The sequence below is a fragment of the Maylandia zebra genome, linkage group LG8 (genome assembly GCF_041146795.1).
Source record: "Maylandia zebra isolate NMK-2024a linkage group LG8, Mzebra_GT3a, whole genome shotgun sequence".
Classification (NCBI taxonomy): domain Eukaryota; kingdom Metazoa; phylum Chordata; class Actinopteri; order Cichliformes; family Cichlidae; genus Maylandia; species Maylandia zebra.
Window position 1 is genome coordinate 10,222,392 of NC_135174.1, and position 21,236 is coordinate 10,243,627.

General features: G+C 40.6%; 1 protein-coding gene across 1 annotated transcript in view; it reads right to left on the bottom strand.

Annotated features, from left to right (window-relative positions):
• shisa9a (shisa family member 9a) overlaps positions 1-21,236 on the bottom strand; it is a 63,343-nt gene that overhangs the window by 9,151 nt on the left and 32,956 nt on the right. Inside the window, exon 3 of the mRNA XM_012922226.4 lies at positions 8,531-8,716. Coding sequence (XP_012777680.1) covers positions 8,531-8,716 — 186 coding nt within the window. The remainder of the gene's footprint in view (positions 1-8,530; positions 8,717-21,236) is intronic.

Consider the following 21,236-nt stretch of genomic DNA (forward strand, 5'->3'; position numbering starts at 1 on the left):
TAAAGTATAAATTTTTCACATTAATGTCGTAACATAACATAACAGTAAAGTTGACAGAGTGTTTTCCAAATTCAGGCAAATCATCATCACAGTGCAGTCAGAGAGGTGCAGTTCTCCTGGCAACCAATCGGTTTGCCAGACGCAGAAGTATTATTTCTCCCTCCAGAGAACATGTCTTCTATACTTTGTATAGAAGAATTGTTGAATTGTTTGTCAAAAGTATGAACAAAAAGTCAACCAAAACATAGAATGTGTCTGTTTCCTGACTTACAGACTCCTCTATCTGTTGCATCTTCTATATCTGTGTGTGTGTATCCGTGTGTGTTTCTTCAGCCTTGGAGCAGTCAGCGTTAATGGCTCACATTTATTCCTCTCTCTGTCAGTCAGTGTCACCAAGCTACAGTCTCTCTTATCACTGCGAAATGTGACCCTTTTTTTTTGTCAGATTCACTTTCACAGTTGAGTCATTACTCTTCAGTCCCTTGTTGCCGCTACGTCCTTGAAGATAAAGTTAACACACTCAGTGAGTTTGCTTTACCGCTGTAACTATAAATCTAGTTTATCGCTGTGCAAACGCTGAAGAGAAATAACTAACGCGGGCCTGCGAGCGGATAGCAAGCGCAGGCGTGGGGGTTTGTAGGTAAGGGTGGGAGTGGTGGGAGACCACAGCCTCACTAGCTGAGTCGCTGTGAGACTGCCGCTGGGGATCAAACTTGCTCAGGCGACAGGTGAATCAATCCGGCAGTAGTCAGCTCGATGGTACATGCATCCAGCCGTGTACGTGAGTGGAAACGGAAAAATGCCACTGCTACGCAGCGTGGGCTCAGCATGCCTCTGCATGAGAAAAGCAGTGTCCTGCAGAGACTCGCACACATTATACATCAGGGGGAAAAACCGAGAACTGCTTCGTGAAGTCCCACAGTGCCAGCAACATAAAAACCTTATTAGGTTTAGACCAGTATATCAATCTGCTTTTTGTTAGGCAATTAGGTCGTCTACTGCCAATTTACTGGGGGGATTATTAGTTCTTGAAGTCTCTAAAACGTTTTCAAATTTCCAATGGTTTACCCAAATTTGAAGACCTTTTTTTAGTATTCACTATAAGTGGGTGGATCCTGCTGTCACAGTGCTGCCATCCTAAACAAAAAACATCCATTAGTCTGGGTTTAAATGGAGTTTTCTGTCTGTGAGGTTTATTTTTTTCCCACTCCAGAAACTCTTTGTAACTGTGCAATGGTGTTAGACTGCTTTCTCCTTCAAAATAACACCGTGTTCCATGCATCACTGAGACGCAATCAACACCTGTGCTTTCTATTAGCTACTATCTCTGCCGCGGAAAAACAGTACTATCTCCCAAAGTGACTAAGGGTTGGTAATTGTAGTGCATGACTAAAGCTGGCGATGCAAATTACGTGTGCCTCATTATAAAATCCGAGAGATTATGGAATCTGAAATACCTCAGCAGCTAATGGATGGATTTCAATCAAATTTTGATCATGATTTATTCATGGTATCCAAAAGAAGCCAAATGACTTTTTCCTTAGTGATGCTAGGCGGTTGACATTTTAATATCTTGAGTACTCGAGTAAGACTGAATATCTACTGTGGTCATTTCATTTGTTATATGAAAACATAATTGTATGATTATTATTAGGTTCTTATTAAATGTATTCTACATCACAGTATATTAAAGCCGGCATCTTAGCATATAACTGGCACTTGCAACATGGATGTGTCTCAAGTGTCCTCATTAAAATGAATGTGCATGTGGAGTGCGGCTGCAACAATCAGCTAAAAAAATACAAGAAAAAACAAAGGAGGGTATAATCTGCTTCAAAATCAGCGCTTAACGTAGCTGCGCGTTTGCATGGACAAAAAGGCAAAAGAAAGAAAGACACACAAGACAAATAACTAAATGTTAATGCTTTTAGATGTTCTGTTGATTTCTGTCCACTTATGTACAAGTCTAAAAAAAAATGATAATAATAAAACAAGCCCTAATTACCTAGGATTTACTGTGCTTACTGCATTTGGAAAATTGACTTATTAGCCAGCATGTAAGAACAAGAGAATCTTCTTGGATGTAGGACAGTCATTAACTACAGCAGAGCATTTGTACAATAGAAGTGGGCCATAATTGGTCATTTGTACTCAGGCTGAGTTGCAGGCCTGCATCCAGGGATCGTTCTTGGTTGCTTTTTGCCTTGTTTGCTGTTAGAACTCAATAAAGTGACCTTATAGAGATACACAGAGGGACAGTGGAGATGGCTATTGATTGACAGGTGAGGGCCTTCTCAACTGGATCATCGGCCATTAAAATGGCAGAAGCAATTAAAGAACAAGAGGAAAGGCTGTTATGGGGGATGCTGGGAAAGTAGTGCTTAAGACCTAGTTCCATTTCCAGTTAGTGAGCACACCAGAACATGTATCAGAGGAGAATAATTTAGCTATTCAGATTTCTTTTGCTGACATTTATTTCCTATCTCTAGCTTGGATGCAACTAGGATAGCTCAGTAGGTAGCGTGGTGGCCCCATGATCGGAATGATCGGAAGGTCGGGGATTCGACTCCACTGAACGGCTACCCTGAGGTACCCCTGAGCAAGGTACCGTCCCTGCACACTGCTCCCCGGGCGCTGCACTGGTGGCTGCCCACTGCTTCACTGGGTGAATGGGTTAAATGCAGAGGAACTATTTCCCTATGGGGACTAACAAGCTCACTTTACACTTTACTAGTTTGTGGACCACTCACCATCTTGGTGTTTGAAGGGGTCAGATTTAGATTAGATTGATTAACCTCCATGTATTTTAATATCAAGGTTATGCTGACTGATTTACTTTTAGGGCCAGCTGTGTGTCCACTTTAGCAAAAACAGTGTTTGTCATTTCTGCCGTTTTGTGTTTCAGCCTTCGAGATTGCCACTTGCACATTTTCTTTTTGTCTCTGTTATTCCCCCTCACATGCATTTTTCATAGCTTGTGTGTCAATTTCCCATCACTGAACTCAAGGTAATGGCATTTTGCCTCCTGGAATCCTGGGTGCCTGTGTGTACAGGTTTCCAATCATTTCATAGGTGAATCTTTGAATACCACTTGGAAAATGGAAAACTGTCAGTCAACCATGAGCCTGAAGGGAAGAGACCTCCGTTCAATTATAGAAATGGAATCAAATATGAGCCCCTGTAAAGGAGGATCAAGATTAACAGCCCAATGGTTCTTTAAGGAGCGATATGGAGCTTGATGAATTGAGGGTGGGGTGGAGTCAGGGTGAAGAAGAGATAATGGGAAAGAAAGACAAAAGAAGCAAAAAGCAAAGATGAGATAAAAATGCAGAGGGCAGGAGATGGCTGATAAAGGGACTGATATAAAGAAGAAAACGGAGTTCATGGGAAAATGGAAGCGGTGGGAGGGACGAGTACGACGGCTACAGAAAGGTACTGGAGGAGGGTGTGAGTGAAGAAAAGTAAAGAGGCTTGTAAAAACCCAAATAAAATAAAAGTGCTTATTGTTAATGAACCTCATGAGTAGTTTTGTACATTTTATCACATTAACTTAAATGATGAAACTTTATGTTACCTCCAGACAATTTGAGAGCCATGCTGCACAGCTTTTCATATTGATTTTATGGCCCACAGGCTGTCACTGCTTTCAGACCGTGTCAGTACATTAAAAAAGTCAACTTGCTGAGAGTTAATACTTCCTTAGAAAAACAATTCACCATAGAGATCATAAAATCAATGAAGTTATAGTTGGAAACCTAAACAGGAAAAGTGTGAAGTTTTCTTGTACATGCCAACAATAAAAAAGGATTACATACCCCAACTTTCAAATCAAAAAAAGTTACAGTATAGTAAAGAAGTGTATCATCTCTCAATCACAGGAAAACAACTGCTTCTGTTCCAAGAAAAAAAGAAAAAAAATGATCCCCAACTGCTGGCGGATGTCATTACGACTAACTGTGGGCAGAGTTATTTCCTTTGGCTGAACAGAGCTGGCTGGAAGTTTTGTAAAGCGTGCCAGTGTGTGCTGGTTGGCCAGTCTTGTTTATTAGTGCTGGAGTCGTATTAGCCTTTGGGTGATGACATTTCATTTTGCAAAGCTAATTCTTAAGCTGTCAAATCCAAAATGCACCCAGATCCGTGCTTTCATTAAAGATAAAAAGCCAGAGAATCCTGCTGAGTTCTGCATTGTGTTTCTTATAAAACACCGCGTAACTGCCTCCTATCTTCTACAACAAGTTTGACACTGAACGCTGATGTTTGTGTCAACCTTTTCTGTTTGTAGTTAAAGTTCTCTGCCGTGATATACTGGAATGGGATATAGTGAATGGGCTAATGTGGACTGGTTCTTATATAATGCATACAACATTCACACAAATTCATGCAGTGGTTTCTGTCTAGCATTCACATCCCAACTTGGGGTTCAGTATTTTGCGCAAGTATACTTCACCATGCGGACTGGAGCAGATTGAAGCACCGGTCTTCCGATTAGTGGACGACCTGCTCTACCTCCTCAACTACAGCCACCCATTTCCACCCTGGACAGGTTTCCAAGTCCTTAATAGGACTAAAAAGGCAACCATTCATGGTCATAGTCACCCCGCACTCAGTTCAGAGTAACCAGTCAACCTAATATGTATGTCTTTGGAATTTGGAAGGAAGCATGAGGATTTGGACCCCTGCACAAATAGGGTAAACATGCAACTTCCACACAGAAAACCTGGCTGATGAGAGGTTTAAACCCAGAACCTTTACTGAACATGTAGCACATATAGTTTTAATACTTTTTAAAAAAGACTTTTAAAAAACGTCATCAGGACCTTTCAGTTTGTAAAATGATTTATTTATTAATTTTGACATCTGTAATAGTTTATATGTGACAAGATTTCTGTGTTACCACAAAAAGCTGCAGAAGACAGGAATATTAAGACACTCCGGCCGAAACGAGCAGGAATAACAACAAGTATCGCATTGATTACATCAGGAACAGCATGAATATGGGGGCTAGGATGAAGGTGGGTTACAAAGCAGCTTGCAGATGTGAAATGGCTGTAGATTTGTAGTTACAGCGGCAAAGCGGCAGAGGATAGACAAAGTAACTTATATTGTGTATCCTCTGTTTAATTCAATTCGGTTTTATTTATATTTTGGCGTTATTTATTTTTAATGTCAAATCAAAACAGCAGTTGCCTGAATGCGCTTTATATTTTAAGGTAGAGACCATGCAAGACCTTTATTAGATTTGCCAACTGGATGTGTATTAAATGAATCATAAATTGATTTGGACTTGCAATAGATTCATAAAATGCTACATTTTTGTAGAAACTCCCCCCATCAGAACCACTTTTGTCTACCAGTTCTGGCAGCTGGGGATTAAACGGGCAAGGCCTCTGCCCCTGATCGATGCCTGATCCACATAGTACTAGACCTCTATAGCCCACCCTGCGGCTAGTGGGGATAGAACTGGGCAGATCCATATGACTCATTTAAGGTGAGCCCAGCACTATAGCGCCATGGACTAATGGCCCCTTTTAAAAAGTAAGCATATATGCTGCACTGACAGCTAGGGTTCGCAAATGGACCACAATTTGTGCACCTGCTCTTGGGCTTTACATATACTATATGCGCTGGTTGAACGTGGTGAGGCTATATTGGTCACACGGTAAATGACTACAGCGAAAGCTTGCTTTGTTCAGCAAACCATTCTTGCACAGTTGGAAACAATGGGTATCAAAGCACAGTGACACCAACAGACACTTGCTATCAGCTCAAAGCAGTCTGGCCTTTCTCCTCTGACTTCTAGCATCAACAAGCCCAGAGAACTGCTGCTCACTGGATATTTTCTCTTTTGCAGACCATTCCCTAAAGATTCAAGTAGATCAGCAGGCTCTGAACGAGTCAGACCAGCCTCTCTGGTAGGAATAATTCTTAATGGAGAAAACAAAATAAAATTTACTATTCACAATACAAATGCTTGGGTATTGGTCATCTCTTAATGTTGGACTTACAGGATATAGATGCAGGCTGAATGTCTTTAGGCCGCTTTTTTTTTTTTTACATTTATTTTTAACATTTCCAAGGAAACAGTTTTAAAACCAGTTTTTTTAGTTTGTATTCTTATAGCATAAATTTCCATAACACTGCTAGAATTCTCTTGTACCTGCCTCATCTGTTTTCCCAACAGATAGAGATTTCGTTCATTTCCCACAATGTCGCGCACAATCCCCAGAGCATGTGTTGCATCCATCTGTTGGGTTTGTGTGCAGTAAGACGAAGGAAAAAACTTTTTGAGAAACAGTGGGTTTGTATGCTGCACTCAAACTGCAGCACAGTTTGCGGTTGCAGTGCACGGATGTGTTCAGGGGAAATTGGCTTGTCTGATGAATTTTTATTCCTCGTTGAATATTGGCACGAAATTTTGAGTTAAGAAAGAATGGTTGGATTCTCGCAGACTGACACCAAGATGTTTTCTGCTGGCGTTTTAGATAACTGAACAATTTCCTGCAATCAAACACAACTGTGGCTGTGCTGAAAATATCTAGGCATCCTCTGATGTCTATATTCGGCCACTTCTCTGGGAATTATAAAAATAGACCATCAAACAATAAAGTTGCCAAGTTCAGGACTCAGGCATGACAGCATTAACCACTATTTTCACTCCTGTGCTTTTATTGGTGTAATCCTTTAAGCTTAAAAATGATGCGTTCATTTACCGCTTGGTATTCATTGCTCATTCAAGTCTTTCTCTGTTGTCAATTTCGCTGGCAGTTACATATACTGCTACCATAATAATGACACGTCTTCTTCTTGCTTCAGGGGCACAAAGTATTACTCAGCACAAACAAGCAGGATAATCTATTACTGTAACATGTCTGGAGATGAGTCAGGGCCACAGTAGTGTAGGGAATACCACTGACAATACAGGATGCATTTGTCATCACAATCAGTTTTACTTTGTGCTGCTGGACATGCTGGACAGATAGGCTTTTCAAAAAAAAGAACAAAACACGATCTATCCGGTCATTTTTCAAATAAAAGGGAGCGAATGCAGACAAATAGCATCCCGTAGCTGTTTATACAGACATCTAGATGCATTTGTAGATTGTATCTGTCGTGAGTGGGCTGAATTCTGAATCTAGTGAAGGCAGAGTACCTGTCTAGCATAAACAAGCTGACAAACGCTCGCTGGAAGCACTTGCGTGTCGGCCTCGAATGAATTCAGATTATGAAATAGCAATGTGACTGCCAAAGAACGTATGGTGATGAGGCAACTTTAGATCAGCTGCTACAGCCGCTGACTCACTGGATTTGGTTGCATGCGTGAAAGTGTATCCACTGTCATTTAAAATATAAAATGCTGATATTAAACACGGCCAGCATCAGGAGAAGGTCATCTTAAAGTGAGGGGGAGGGAAACTGATTTTAGACAATGGGGAGGCTGCCCGAAGCCCTCTAAAAGGTAAATAAGGATTATTTTGAACTGGGAACTTAAACTGTGAGGATGTTCCCATCTTGTAGAGTCCAACAAGGAACACGTGGAATAGAAGATGACTATATTTATTCCCCTTTAAGTTCTAAACTTTTGCAGAGCCTATGACATTACTGTACCTGTGTGAGTGGCTCACATCATTGGTGGTGTTGTGCTAAACATGGATTTTTTTGCACAACACCACTAAGGATGTGAGCCACTGTTTTTATGTGATATTTTTGTATAATACGTTTGCTTAAACTGGGAAATCTATAGGCTACATTTCCTCTTGTCCATTGTAATAGCTTTGGAATTCTAAATCCAGGAATTTGCTGAGATTTTTCAGTCCCTACATTGATGCTATGATTATTATTCCTTATACTAAGGTGCCGATTGTTATTCTGTCACTGATAAATTCAAAAACAGTGGCGAAAAAGTTGCTGGATATGCACAGAAGGCATTAACAACACTGAACAGATCAGTCACAGTAGTTGCGGACTGACCTGAAGTGTAGTTACATTTCTAGGGAGGTGCACGGCATACGATTTCAAAAGAAATTTGAGGTTGCGGCGTAGCTATGGTGTAAATTTCCCATTAAATAAATCCCCAGTAAGCAGGAGAAAAATATTTATGTATAAGCCGTTTATGTCTTACACCACATCCAGGTTAGCGATGCAGTGAAAAAACCACTGTCAATTATGTGTGCAGTGTGCTTGCTGTTGTTTAGAGCCTTCCCAGAGTAAAAAAAACCACCTGGTGCTATTTGAGTTTGTGTTTCAGGGGCTCAAAAAGCATTCAGTAAACTATACTACAAAAAAAGTCACTTATAGGAGCCTAGGTTTTCCTTTTTCTTGAAATTCACTGCCAACTTGGGATGAATCACGATGACTCCACTAACAAGGCAGGCCCAGCCTTAGGTTTCACTGCTAATCTACACACTGCTATAGTCGTAAGAGTTACCAACAGAACAACATCAGGCTTACTGCCTACCACAAACTGTAAAAATATTCTCCTTCATCTAAACTCCCCTCCACTAAAAAAAAAAGAAACTTGGCAGTCACTCACCTACAGCCTTCAGAGAGGCGTACTTGTTGAGATCCTTGTTCTGCTGTTGCTGCTGCTGCTGTTGGTGGAGCTGTTGCTGTTGCTGGTGCTGTTCATAGACGTGAGACAGCTGGCCGAGGGCAGGGTAAGGGTGCTGCTGGCCCATGTTTGAAGCCGGTCCCACGTTGTTGTTAATCTGGCCACCCTCTGTGAACAGGGACATGAGACAGCGCAAGGTTACAATAACATTTAAAGCTCCAGTCCAGCACCAGAGGAGCCCTCGCTGGTCAAATGATTGGTGAAACTCTCATTCACATTTTCCAGAATCTACTTACATAACCTAATTTCTTTTTTTAAATTATTATTTTTTAATACATGATTTCTTGGCTGAGATATTTTGTGCCTTGCTCTCAACTAATATACACTCATTTCTATCTTTTGGGATTTTACCAGTAGATTTCCATGACACGCTCTTACATTTATGTCACCATTACAACTGAAATATTCCTCCTGGAATAAAAAATGTCTTTATTAGTCCAGAGATTTTCTTTGCACATCTGATGAATTAGTCTAAATCTGCCAGTTGGACTGTGCTACTTCTCTCAGAGGTCCTTTATGTAGCCTCACTCATCATGATTCAGAACTGTCTGTCTCAGAACTGCTTTAATGTTCTTAAACACCCTTGTTCAATGTCTTGAACAAGGGTGTCAAATATGAGGCTCGGGGCCCAGAATGGGCCCAGCACAGGTTCAAGTCTGGCCCCCTGGAGAGATTTGGAAAATGTGAATGAGGGTCTAAGTTTGGGCTTTAAAATGCATTTTAATACATTTCGCAGCTTTGCCTGATAAAGACCTCCCCCATCGCCATTCATGCTAGCTCAAAGAAAGTCTGCAATAGATAAACAATGGATGACAGAAAAGTTGCTGTTTTTCCCTATCTGCTACATAAATGTCTCCTTTTTACAACGGGTCCACAAGATTAAAAAGGAACAAAAAAAGGGAGAGTGTTTGTGAATTTATCAAAATGTTCTGTTTTATAACAACAAGACAGTCTGGCCAATGAGCTACCAGAACTTTCTCTGTAAGTTTACACATATATTTCTTACAGCTTAAGCCCAAAAAGTTGTGAAGTCACATTTCTTTCATTTACTACAGCACCATTTCCTGATTTTGACTATAGGCTTGAAAGACTGTTGGACTATAGGATTGAAAGTTTTTCAGTGAGTGCAAAGTTACTTAAAGGAAATATATCAAGCATTTATTGGTACCTTTAGACTTTTTTTTATCATAAAAAGAGCTTTTTCTGTTTTCATATCATTTGACTGTATTTCAAATGCCAACCCTCCAGAATCATTTGATCACATGTACTCCAGCATATTCTCTAAATCAGCAGAGATTTACCAACTGGTGCTCACCAGGTGGTTGCTAACCAGTCTCTACACCTTCGTGACTGCAGCCTGAGTCACATCAATAAGACATTCTTTTCTTTTTAGATTTCTGAGTGATTTTATTACATGTAAATGAGCTGAAATCACAGCACAACTGTTGTCCTTCGAAAGCAACAGGCATCAGTTCTAATGGGATGCTTTTGCAGCCAACAGAACAGCATTTTTTGTTCTTTGTTTATAACACAGACATTTTAGAGTTATAGTTAGCAGAAGTGGGTCTAGCTAAGGAATATCGACTGTGGAGCCGCATCTGGATTTGCTCAGTGTTAGTTAGAGTGTGCTAAACTAAGCATTAGGCGGGTTTTATATCAGTTTGCTAGACTGCGTCATAGATGGACTGGACAAGTGACAAACTTTGACATGGGGCTATTAGACTCAGCTCACTTTGCTATTTCATTACGAAAGAAAACAAAGGAAAACAAAGGTGGGCAGATTAATGCTACCATGTTTATAGTGGTAAACATGGTAGCAAACTTGGAAAACCCTTTAAAACTACATAATGAACCCACAGTAAGTGCATAGTATATTTGTTCTTCTCAAGTTTTAAGTGAGCCTCATGAGCTAATGATGACCTACTTTACTTCCTAAGAGACATATTTTATATAAAGGCCAGACGACATCCCAAGGTCTGACATGCACATGCTCCAAAATCAGTGCCCTCCTCAGTCAAGCTAGTACAATTATTACCAGAATATTTAACATGGGCACGGCTGTTCCTATTTTCAATACAAAATTAATTAGACTTAATTTTACTTATAGTTATCAAATGACTTCAGTTGTATCCAGCTGAGGTAGCTCAGTCACTTTTATGGACCAGCCTGGACCCCTGGGGCCCGTCCATAATGCAGAGGGTGAATACAGATAAGTAATGGAAGAAAAATTCAGTAAATTTCCTAAAACATGGGAAGAAACTTTTAAAGTACAATAAGAGGATTTCAAAGAGGTTCATGAAAGAACAAATTCTCAGTTAAAGTCAGTTTAAAAAACAAATATAAAGAGATTATTTTAACAAATACAGGGATTAAGAGGAGTGTTAATCACACGGTTTATAGCTTGATGTAAAAATGTAGTTTTGTTGTTTTGGTTTATTTATATTTTTTTTGTGTGTGTATTATATGTGTGTCTATAGTTATACATGTATATTATCTGATTGTATATCAACGAACATTGATTGTAAATGACTGAATAGTCTTAAGGGGCATAGAATCAAATAAGCAAACTTCATCCTACTCTTTTCCAGCATGTAAACTGTGTTGAATACAGAGAAAGTCATTGTATGTCGATGTTTTTAAGGCTTTTTTATGTTTAGTCATTCACTCAATTGCATATTATTATTTTAAGTGTTTCAAATTTCAACCATTTATCCATTATTTTCAGCCAACTACATATCCCTTATATTTAGTCGGCCAAATTAAACATTTATCCATTACCTTTAATTAGCTTCAATTTAACAATTTGTCTGGTTACTTTCAGTTAAGTATGACTCACTAATCTCTTCAGAAATCCTGGGGCAACTTTTAGCACTTCATCTCGCTATTGCTATATTGCACAGAAGCATGTGACTGCATTTCCCTTATTTATTTATTTATTGCTTAATGCTTATGGTGTAGGAAGTAGCAGATGTCTTATATTAATTACAGTATTGCAGAATTGGCTAACTGTAATGTCTTCCTCTAATTAAATAAGTGATAATTAGATTTCAGAAGATGTGCAGTGGGTTGAGAAATGGGCAACTGCTCTACCAGAGCTGCACAGTCTGACTTTAAACTGCAGCCGAATGTTAAAACACAATGTGGGAATTGTTCTCTCGCTGCACTGAGCCTGACAGATAATTGCAAATTCCTGTTACTGAAGTCAAAGGTATACTTACTAAGTGAATACATTCTCTTAAAAGCCCCAATGCTGTCACTTGATAATTTGAGAAGGAAAGTAAACGTTACGAGACAAGAGAGCAAGAGTGAGGAATTAGAGTGGAAAAAGTGAAATGAGGAAAATGGAGAGGATACGTGAGGAGAAAAGAGAGAAAACGTCTCAAACGATGCTGACAGAGATATGAGGATGGTTTGTAAATATCGAAAGAAGCTAGACAAAAAAAGGAAATCATTAAGGTAAAAAATACAGGGCAAACAGACAAGGAAAACATGGATATTGTCATGGTCCTGGGCCATATTGGCCCAGTATTCTTAGTTTTCGTGTGTTTTGTATTTATGCCTTGGTTCCTAGGTTGTTCTGTTAAGATGTTCCTTATTTGATTACCCCCTGTGTGCCCCTCTATGTATCTGTGAGCCCTCGTTTCCCCTCCTTGTGTTTTATTCCATGTTTTCCCCAGGCGGTTATGTCCGTGCTCTCCTTGTGCTCTCTCTCCTCCTGTCTGAACCTCTGTGTACTTCCTGTTTTACTTTGACAGTCTCTCGTCAGTAAGCGTCATGTTGTGTTCACTCCTGCCGTGTCTCGTTACGATTATCTGTGTCAGCTGTGTTCCCCGTGTGTTCCCACTTCCCTCGTTAACCCTCTGTGTATTTATGTCCGCGTCTCCCGCAGTTCAGTGTCGTGTTCTCCCTCATGACTGTGCGCCCCTCCGTGTGTTTCCTCGTGAGTCAGTTCCTTTGGAACTTCCCAGTTTAGTTTCATATTATTTTGTATCGCCTTTATCTTCTGTCAGCAATAAAGCAATATTTTGTGTTCAGTCCTGTTTTCCCGTGAGTTTGCGTTTCGGTCCTCATCCTGCCTGCACACAGCCTAATCATGACAGATATTCCCAAGTCCCCCTCTCGCTTTTCTTTTAGCACCTCTTAAAGGTGTTCATACAGATGGCAAACTGAGGTGGGGAAACTGTGAAGCCTCAGCCCGACAACATCGATTTCCTCGAGTCATTTTCTCCCTGTTTCATCTCGTCGCCGAGGTTTCGAGTCACAGGGTGAGCTCAAAGTCCTTAAAATCTGCACAGCTCAATTGTCAAAGCGAAGCAAGTTCTCTTCTTACTAATTAAACACTTAAGCCCTGGCGCAGGCTCAAACCGCACGCACTCTTAACAGACACTGTGACTGACAAGGTACGGCGAGAGTGGAGACAATTAAAAAGAGCATCAAAGTGAGAGCCAGTGTGAGGCGTTGTAGAAAAGACTGAGACACGAGATTCCTTGATGTGATGAAATGTCCCACGGTGTTGTGTGAAATGAAACATGGACCCACATCCTAGTTTGGATAGATAACAGCGGCCTGGAAAATGCAAGGTTGAGTCATTTTCTGAGAAATTTATTGGACTTGCCAAATACACAGATGACGATGATGCGCTTGTCGGTTAAATACTTTGGGATTTACTGTAACGGTTTGGCAATGCGGGTTCACTTAAGGCGAGATGACTTTCACTGCAAAAAGTGAGGCTGTGTTGGGCGGGAGGGGTAAACTGTGAGGAAGAGAAGGAGAGAGACAACCATGACTAAGGAAGAAACAGCAGCGAAGAACTGAGTTATGATCCCGAAGCGCTCGCTCTCTCTCTCTCAAGATAAAAGCTGGTAGGCTGTTTTATTTTTCATGTGAGGCCAAAATGGCTGGGGTCAACAATTTTCTCATTTCATAATGGATTTTGTCTAGCTGAGGAGCACATTTGTAAAATTCAATACCCCATCAAAGCACAGGTGCACCTACCCTCTGCCATGAGCTCATTCAGCTCCATGAAACAGTCATGCCCTTCTAAAATTGTGATTGTATGTAAACGCTTTGGTTTACTCAAATTTAATTTTTATTTATATATGCTGCCATTTAACAACATCTGCCTCAAGTGGCTTTATATTGTAAGATAAAGACCTTAAAATATTACAAAGAGAACCCGAACCCTCAGACAATCCCCTATAAGCAAGCACTTGGCAACACTGTGGAAGAAGAACTCCCTTTTAACAGGAACCAGAACAGGGAGGTGCAGCCATCTGCCACAAACGGCTGGAGGATGAGGGGAAAGGATGAAAATTCAGAGCACGCAGGACAAAACACAAAGTAAGGGAGAGAGCAGACATTCAGTAGTGTCTCTCTCTGAAGTGCTTAGTGCATCATGGAAAATGCCGTGGCATAACTTATGGCCCCAGTATATCTGCAGCATTGGTTGCTTCACGTGCTGCCAGTAACGCCATCACACATGCACATCAGAGCAGGCCGATATGACCAAAAATATCTATCACGATATACATTTGAAAATGTGCGATAACGATATAACTGATGATATAATTGACACTAGACAACATATTTTACAACTCCACAACTTTATTAGTGCAAAAAAAAAAACCCCATCAGCTGTTTTTCATGTGCATTAAAGTTATATAAAAATGTAACAGTGCAAATGCAAATTCCTTGCTGACAGTTTAACCAAAAGGCATTTCCAGTGGAAATTGGCCGACACATCCTCAGCATAACCATGTATAATATCCACAAAACTTAAAAAGACGTTATACACACACAATACGGTAATATTATGTTGAAGCACCGTACGTATCACTCCGCGAGGCTCCCGCCTACGATAGCCGTAATGCTCCGACAATCCATCAAGCAGTGCGAGTTCATAGCTTAGCAAAGTTGTACTGAAACATTTGACAGATTTTCAAGCGCCGTGTACGACATAAAATCGTTTCGAGGTCAGTAAACACAACCAGAATTCATACATAAGGCACACGGGATTATAAGGGGCACTGTCGATTTTCAGAAAAATCAAAGGACGGTAATAACGACGGCCCGCTAGCATGCTCTACCAAAAATAGTGCTTTGTTGTGTATCTGATGGACGAAAGCCAAACCAGTTCCACACCACTGAAGTTGCAGCACTTTTACAAACCAATTCTGGTTCATCCGTTTCATTCAACGACCCGCTTTCACCCTTCTCATTCTGCGTTGCCGCCATGCTTTTTCCGCCATGTGTGTATGAAAACAAAGGCACTGCGCATGCGCGTTTTACCCATATTCTATCGCGATATTTCATTTTCTTATCGTTGCCCAACATTATACCGGTATTACCGTGAACGGTATGATATGGCCCAGCCCTAATGCACATCCATTCATGCTCGCTGTTATGGCTCAGGTAGCTGCTGAAGTAACAATAGGTGTTGCACTGTTATAGTAAGTGAAGAAGTCAAAGCTGGAAATAAAGCTTTGACATCTTTTCAAAGTGTTGAAAAATCTTCCTCTGTATAATCTGTGTCTCTCTGCTTCTTTACTGATATATCCTTAAAGTGGTGGTAAACTATTATTAGTGACTTCATCTCAGCTCAAGCCAGGTGACAAAAATTGAGAGGCGCACAGCTGAGAAACACCGGCAGGCACGGTGAAGTCACTTTAATGTCAAGGTACCATTCGCAAAGCATCATGTGGTGGGTATAAAAAGCTTTAAGGGATGATTCACAATCACGTGATCCAGCCTTAACTACAAGCTTCATCAAAATGTAAATTTTAAGCTTGAGCTTAAAAGTAAGAGTGGGTGTCTCTCTCTTCATACCTAACTGGGAGTTGGTTCCACAGCCTCCCATTTTACTTTTGGAAATTCTTGCAACCGCAAGTAACCTGGGAGTCTGAGAGGAAATTGGGATAATAGTAGCATTAATTAATCTCCCTATCGCCGTTTGTGGGGTTAATCCAAGGAAGGAACAGGTCTTATCGTGAGTTTGCATGACTGCACATATGATTAATTGTTGTTACTTTCAGTTGAACTGTGGCAGCAACAACAGCATCATTCACCATATTTTTTTATTAATTTGGGAACTGACGCTTGCAGAAGTAATTATTAATAGTTCCTATTTGCTGTGTACAAACTAAAGGAGTGACAGCAGGATTAACTTGACAGAGCTCTTTAAAACAGGATGATTCTCTAGCATTTCCACTGCCATCCCATAAAGTCTTTTAAGAGAAATTAAACCTGTCTCCAAACCAGGCTCAGGGATGGAAACTTGCATCAGGATTTCATCATTATGACTGTTTACTTACAAGAAAATGTCTGCCTTTATAGGGAGCAACCTTGCCTCATTCAAGAAAATGAATAAATAAACATTATCTATTATACAGTGCTGCTGTGATAGATCCCATTATTATTCTCCCCTAGTTTACTGTGAACCAGCATGCATCACAATCAAACCCTCTCATCTTTATGATCTTAGTGAAAAAGAACACACACATGAACTTCAGAAACAAACGAGGCACCCAGGTGACACCACACCGTGAGCCCATTCACCAGGATGACTGACAGCTGTCACCGGGATGTCTGTCAGGATGATAAAAGGGGATGCAGTGGGAGTCTGGTGGTGTGGTCACAGTGCTTCACCAAGCTGATCCAAAGCAAACTGATTCTCAGAGGTCACGACAGACTTTTACTACCAGTGACAGCCAGTTTTCTTTCCTCTCCCCTGCTGCTCAGAGATTTACCAAATGCTACAGCAACCAAAACATACAAAGAAATGAGAATAAATCAGATGCAGTTGGGAATCAATAGTGTAAATTAGGAAAAAATCTTGCAGTATTTTTACTGAATCGACTCACAACTATTTGGAAAATTCAGTGAGTCTTGAAAAAGATAGATATATGAAAAATTGATGTTAAAGTTCCCTCAAGCACAAATAGAGGATATTAGAGATTACGAAAAAGGCCAGGAGAAAAAGTATGTTTATCTAAGAGCAGAAAGATTAGAATGATGGTGGTGCCAGTGGAAGAAAACTATTTTATACCCATTTTACCAAGGGGGTAAACTGGTAAATTGCATGTGCATGTAGCAGACGTGGTCACAGTTGATTGCAAAATCTGCAGTTTGAGTGCAATTAGTAGGAAATCCAGAGGACATGCTGAATAAACTGCAACCACAATCAATGACCTTTTAATGAGTTAACAGCCCGTTATTTGACCAATTTATACAGTGAAAATGGAAGATTCGAGAGGGCTTTTATGCTTTAAATGGTTACATTTGAACTACATTTTACTTTTAAAAGAAAAAGTAGGTCTTTTTATTTGGACTAAAATAGCAGACTGCGATTTAGTCTCGAACCTACCTTTTACTTTTACACTGGGAAATGAATTATTGTACAATTGGCAAGTCTTCCCACTGTCATGATGCAAATAAATAAATAACTAAAAACCCTCTGTGGTGTCTGAAGTAGCCAATTTGGATGCTAATGAAAGTATTTATTGTTGACTTTGGACATAATCCTGTATGGGGATGTAATCCTCTCCCGGAGCTTTTACTCTAGTAACAATAACAGAAAACATATGCTTCCCTATTCATTTCACTGGTGTTCTGTTGTAGGTGGCTCGCTATTGACCAAAAGAACACAGAAATGCCTTGCTGCTGCCATGTGCTACTACCCTGTGTGTGTGAGGAAAAGAAAAGGTTAGTGAAATATATCTTTCTGTAAAACGCTGTCTAAAAAATCATATGTGGAATGAAAGCATACACTGGAGCCATGAATCACGTAAGGTATTTGCTGCTGTGCTTTTGACCTTTTTTAAATTAAATTTTTGAATATTTTACACTTGTGTTTTCCTTCAAACGCCCCTTTTTATAACCATAGATAAAGGCCTGCTTTCTGCCAGCGTACATGAAGATGAATTTAGCTACACTTTGGGGGTGTCAGTAGAAGAGATATCTAGCACTGTTTTGTTATTTAGCAATAATTAATCACATTTATTGAAAACAATGCTAAGACCAAGAGCTTTTCTTAGCCCTAAGCAAGTATTTTTTGAAACCTATATTCAAGCAGCAACCTTCAGCACCAAAGTGTCGCCAAAAAGCTAGCTTCAAGTGGCCTTGAGGTTAGCTTAATCTAAGGTAGCTGTTACCAAAATGGCCTCTATAGCAAATTTCTCCTTTTGTAACAACTTTACCATTTGGATTTTTACTAATGCATAAGTTACGTCTGTGTAAGTCACTAAACTGAAACTCTCTACCATGTTTGTGGTGTTGGTGCTTGTTGAAGCATATTTAATAATAATAAGAAGAATAATACAATCTGTCATTATGTTTGATTTGTGCTTCACATTTGTAGAATAAATACAACTTAATAGATATTAGTTAGTATTTAATTTGGCCAACACTTATTAGGATATATCTGTGTTATGCAGTGTATTATTATTTTACGTTTCCAACTTGCTAACTAAGCTTACTAGTGTTTACAAATGACCTAGCACCCTACCCTGTAGTTAAAAAACAAAACCAAAAGAACCACAACAAACATGGCCCCACCCAGAAGGCTGGATGATGTCACGGTTTCTACATCCATCTTTCATATACAGTCTTAATCTCACCTAAAAGCAAGTGAGAAATAAGTAAGCAGCATGTTAGATGGAAAACTTTAAAATAAATAAATAAAAATAACTGTTCCCGGGAGATAGGTCAACACAAGCTTCCAGGATTAAAGTAAGGTAAGTCAATGCCTTCTCCACTCCACCTATCTGCTTTTCCCCCTTTTGAACTGAAAATACATGAATGTAAGAAACACAGGTAAGAAACAAAAAAAATCCAATACCATCCTGCTGGAGGACTTGGTGGGATTAGCGCAGGGGGCTGAAAAAGTTTGCTGCAAGCTGTGTTCAGTCGATGTTGTGCCAGTTTTGAGGGAAAGTGCAGAAATTCTTTTGAAAGAGCTGTTGATGCAGGCAGCCCACAGCGCCGACTTATAATTGAATCCAACAGGTAGCCTGCATTGTTTCCAACGGCAGGTGTTCCATATCACAGCCAGTTGTTGTATAGGTCAGTTTTCACGACTCTCCTCAGACCTCTGCGAGTTTGACAAGATTGATGTCTGACTGTGCAAGATTACAGACCAATATAAAATATTTATTGCTTCTGCTGTTTTTCTCTCCCCACAAACACTATGGCTTCTTGCAAATCTACTGTAACAAGGTCTGTCTGTAAATTAGCTTAAGGTTGAATCATTCTTACGTCACATCAATCACTGACAGTCAGAAAGGGATTTTATTTACACGAAGGTGTCACAGAGGGCCCGCTTAAGCGCTTGCGCGGGAGGGGGGTGCGATTGCGTTTGGTTTGAAATGTATGCCACCATTTGAGCCTTTCATTTTGGCATTAAAGAAGTTGACATTTACATGAATTTACACTGCAGGGCGAAGGCGCAGGAGCTGTCAGGATTACAGTGAGTGTGACTGCGCTGATGAGACAGCATGTGGATGATGATGATGAGCTTATGACCACCAGGTAACAGACAGTGCAGTCAGCAGTGCACGACAGCGAGCGCGCACGGCGATTTCAAAGCTGCCTTCTCTCTCTCTCTTTCTCTCTCTCCCTCGCAGGAAGCCAGACATCCAGCATGGAGCTGTGAGGCAATCCTCCCGGGGCGCAAACGGTATCTGAGCTTTCCCAGACGAGAATGTATTCTTTTCTTCTACACATTGAAGGAGGGGAAATAAGAGCACACACATCGGGTTGCGTCCCTTGATGTGTGCTGTACAGCTGTGCGTGCGCAAGGGAAAGGAAGGGTTTAAAAAAATGATAAAGACAGACACGGATATCAATAAAGAGCCATAGCACATGTATGTAGGAGTGTTTCTATCTATCTCATGCTTGGCCTGGCTCGGCTCCATCGCTACTGGTTGTACAGTGTAATTTCACCGCCTGTTTGATTCGGCACTAAAAAAAAGTGTAAGCAGCTGACTCATCTATTATTCCGTCTTTCTCCTCGCTCTGCAAGTGGATAAACCCTCTTCTTTGCTTCGGCTCGAGCCTCTGCTTCTCTGTTGTTACTCATCTTTCTCCATCTCTGGCTTGCCCCTCTTTCTCTCTCTCTATCTCTTGTCATGGCAACAACATTCTCTCGCGTAGTATTTGCTCTCCAGCACACGCCGAGTTCGCATTGTCCCGCAGTCACCCGCGCCCACATATCAACAGGCAGGCCGGCTGTACAGTACTGAAAAAAAAGGAAAAAAGTCATTGTTATGCAACCTATGTTGTGCTGCCTGCTGCTCTGTTGGTCTGTCTGTTCATCTCTCTCTCTGCTGATTCTTCACGTGTCTTGTTTGCCTCCTATGAGTTTGTTCTAGGTCACATGCTAGTAGCTTTGTAAGGCACAGTCACAATAAATAAATAAATTTTTTAAAAAGCACAGGTTTTATTGAAAGACATGCTCCGGTTTGGCAAACAGTCAATTTTATGATTCATGGCAGGATAAAGCACTTTCAATGTTGACAGAAAAAGTCTACACTGACAATGGAAAAACCTGTGTAAATAGAGCCTGAAAATGAAAGATGAGACATGTGCAGTTATCCAAAGCTGCTGCTGCCTGTGTTGCTTTGTGAAACTGAGACCTAGTGCTGTGCAATGCTGCAAATTTTATTTACCACAAAATCACTGTGATTTGTTACTTTCCACAATAATATAAATTATAAATAACTCCTTTTAGCTTTTCATGTATTTTGAAACTATGTGTTTTGGAGACCTGAATGTAAATGTGCCTCTCTAAAGCACTTTGGGTCCACTTTTGTTTAAACATGCATTAGGTTATAAATAAAATAGACGTGACAGTCAACACTATTTTTGCAAATGCATGTTTGAAAAAAAAAAGATTCAACACAATTAATTGGGTGACACACTGAACTTATCGCTCCAATCAGAACAGCACTGATCCGATGCCAATACTGGTATTGGTATCGATACTATGGATATTTGGATTGATCTAACATGTGACATAAGGATGATGTGAAAATTGTGCCATACGCTTCCCTATAAACTGGGAAAAAATGAAAAGTCTCCTTTATCATTTGTTAGGAGTTCTTGCCTTGTCAGAGATCATCCACGCAGAGCGTGCACACACATCCTCGCATTTAAGTGAGAGAGTGTGTGTGGGGTCCTCTGTGTTTCTCTGCATATGCATATTTAGTCACACTGAAAATGGTAAGCAGGTTATGTGTGAGACTGCGAGAGCTTCCGCTTTATTCGCCCTGCTGTCTGTTTACAGCGCATAAGAAGCTGCATCTGTCTTGACCTCATCCCTCCGGGCCCATATCTCTCGCCTGCAGCATGGAGGACAGCGAGGATCACAGAGCAAGCAGGGGCCTCTCTATACGACTGCTGAGCTCATGGGAATTTCACTGGAAGCCGGCTGTAAAATCCCCCCTTTTGAATGGCGGGCGGTAAGGTGAGGGCTCGAGCGAGGGAAGTTTTTACGCCCTGAGGTGAATGGGTCAGGCCCTCGTGATTGGTGGCCACGGGGGGAGGAAAACCATCAGATGCTCGCGATAATACCGCATAAACATTAAAGTTCACTAGAAGAGTCAGACAGCTAGAGAAGAACAGATGTCCGAGC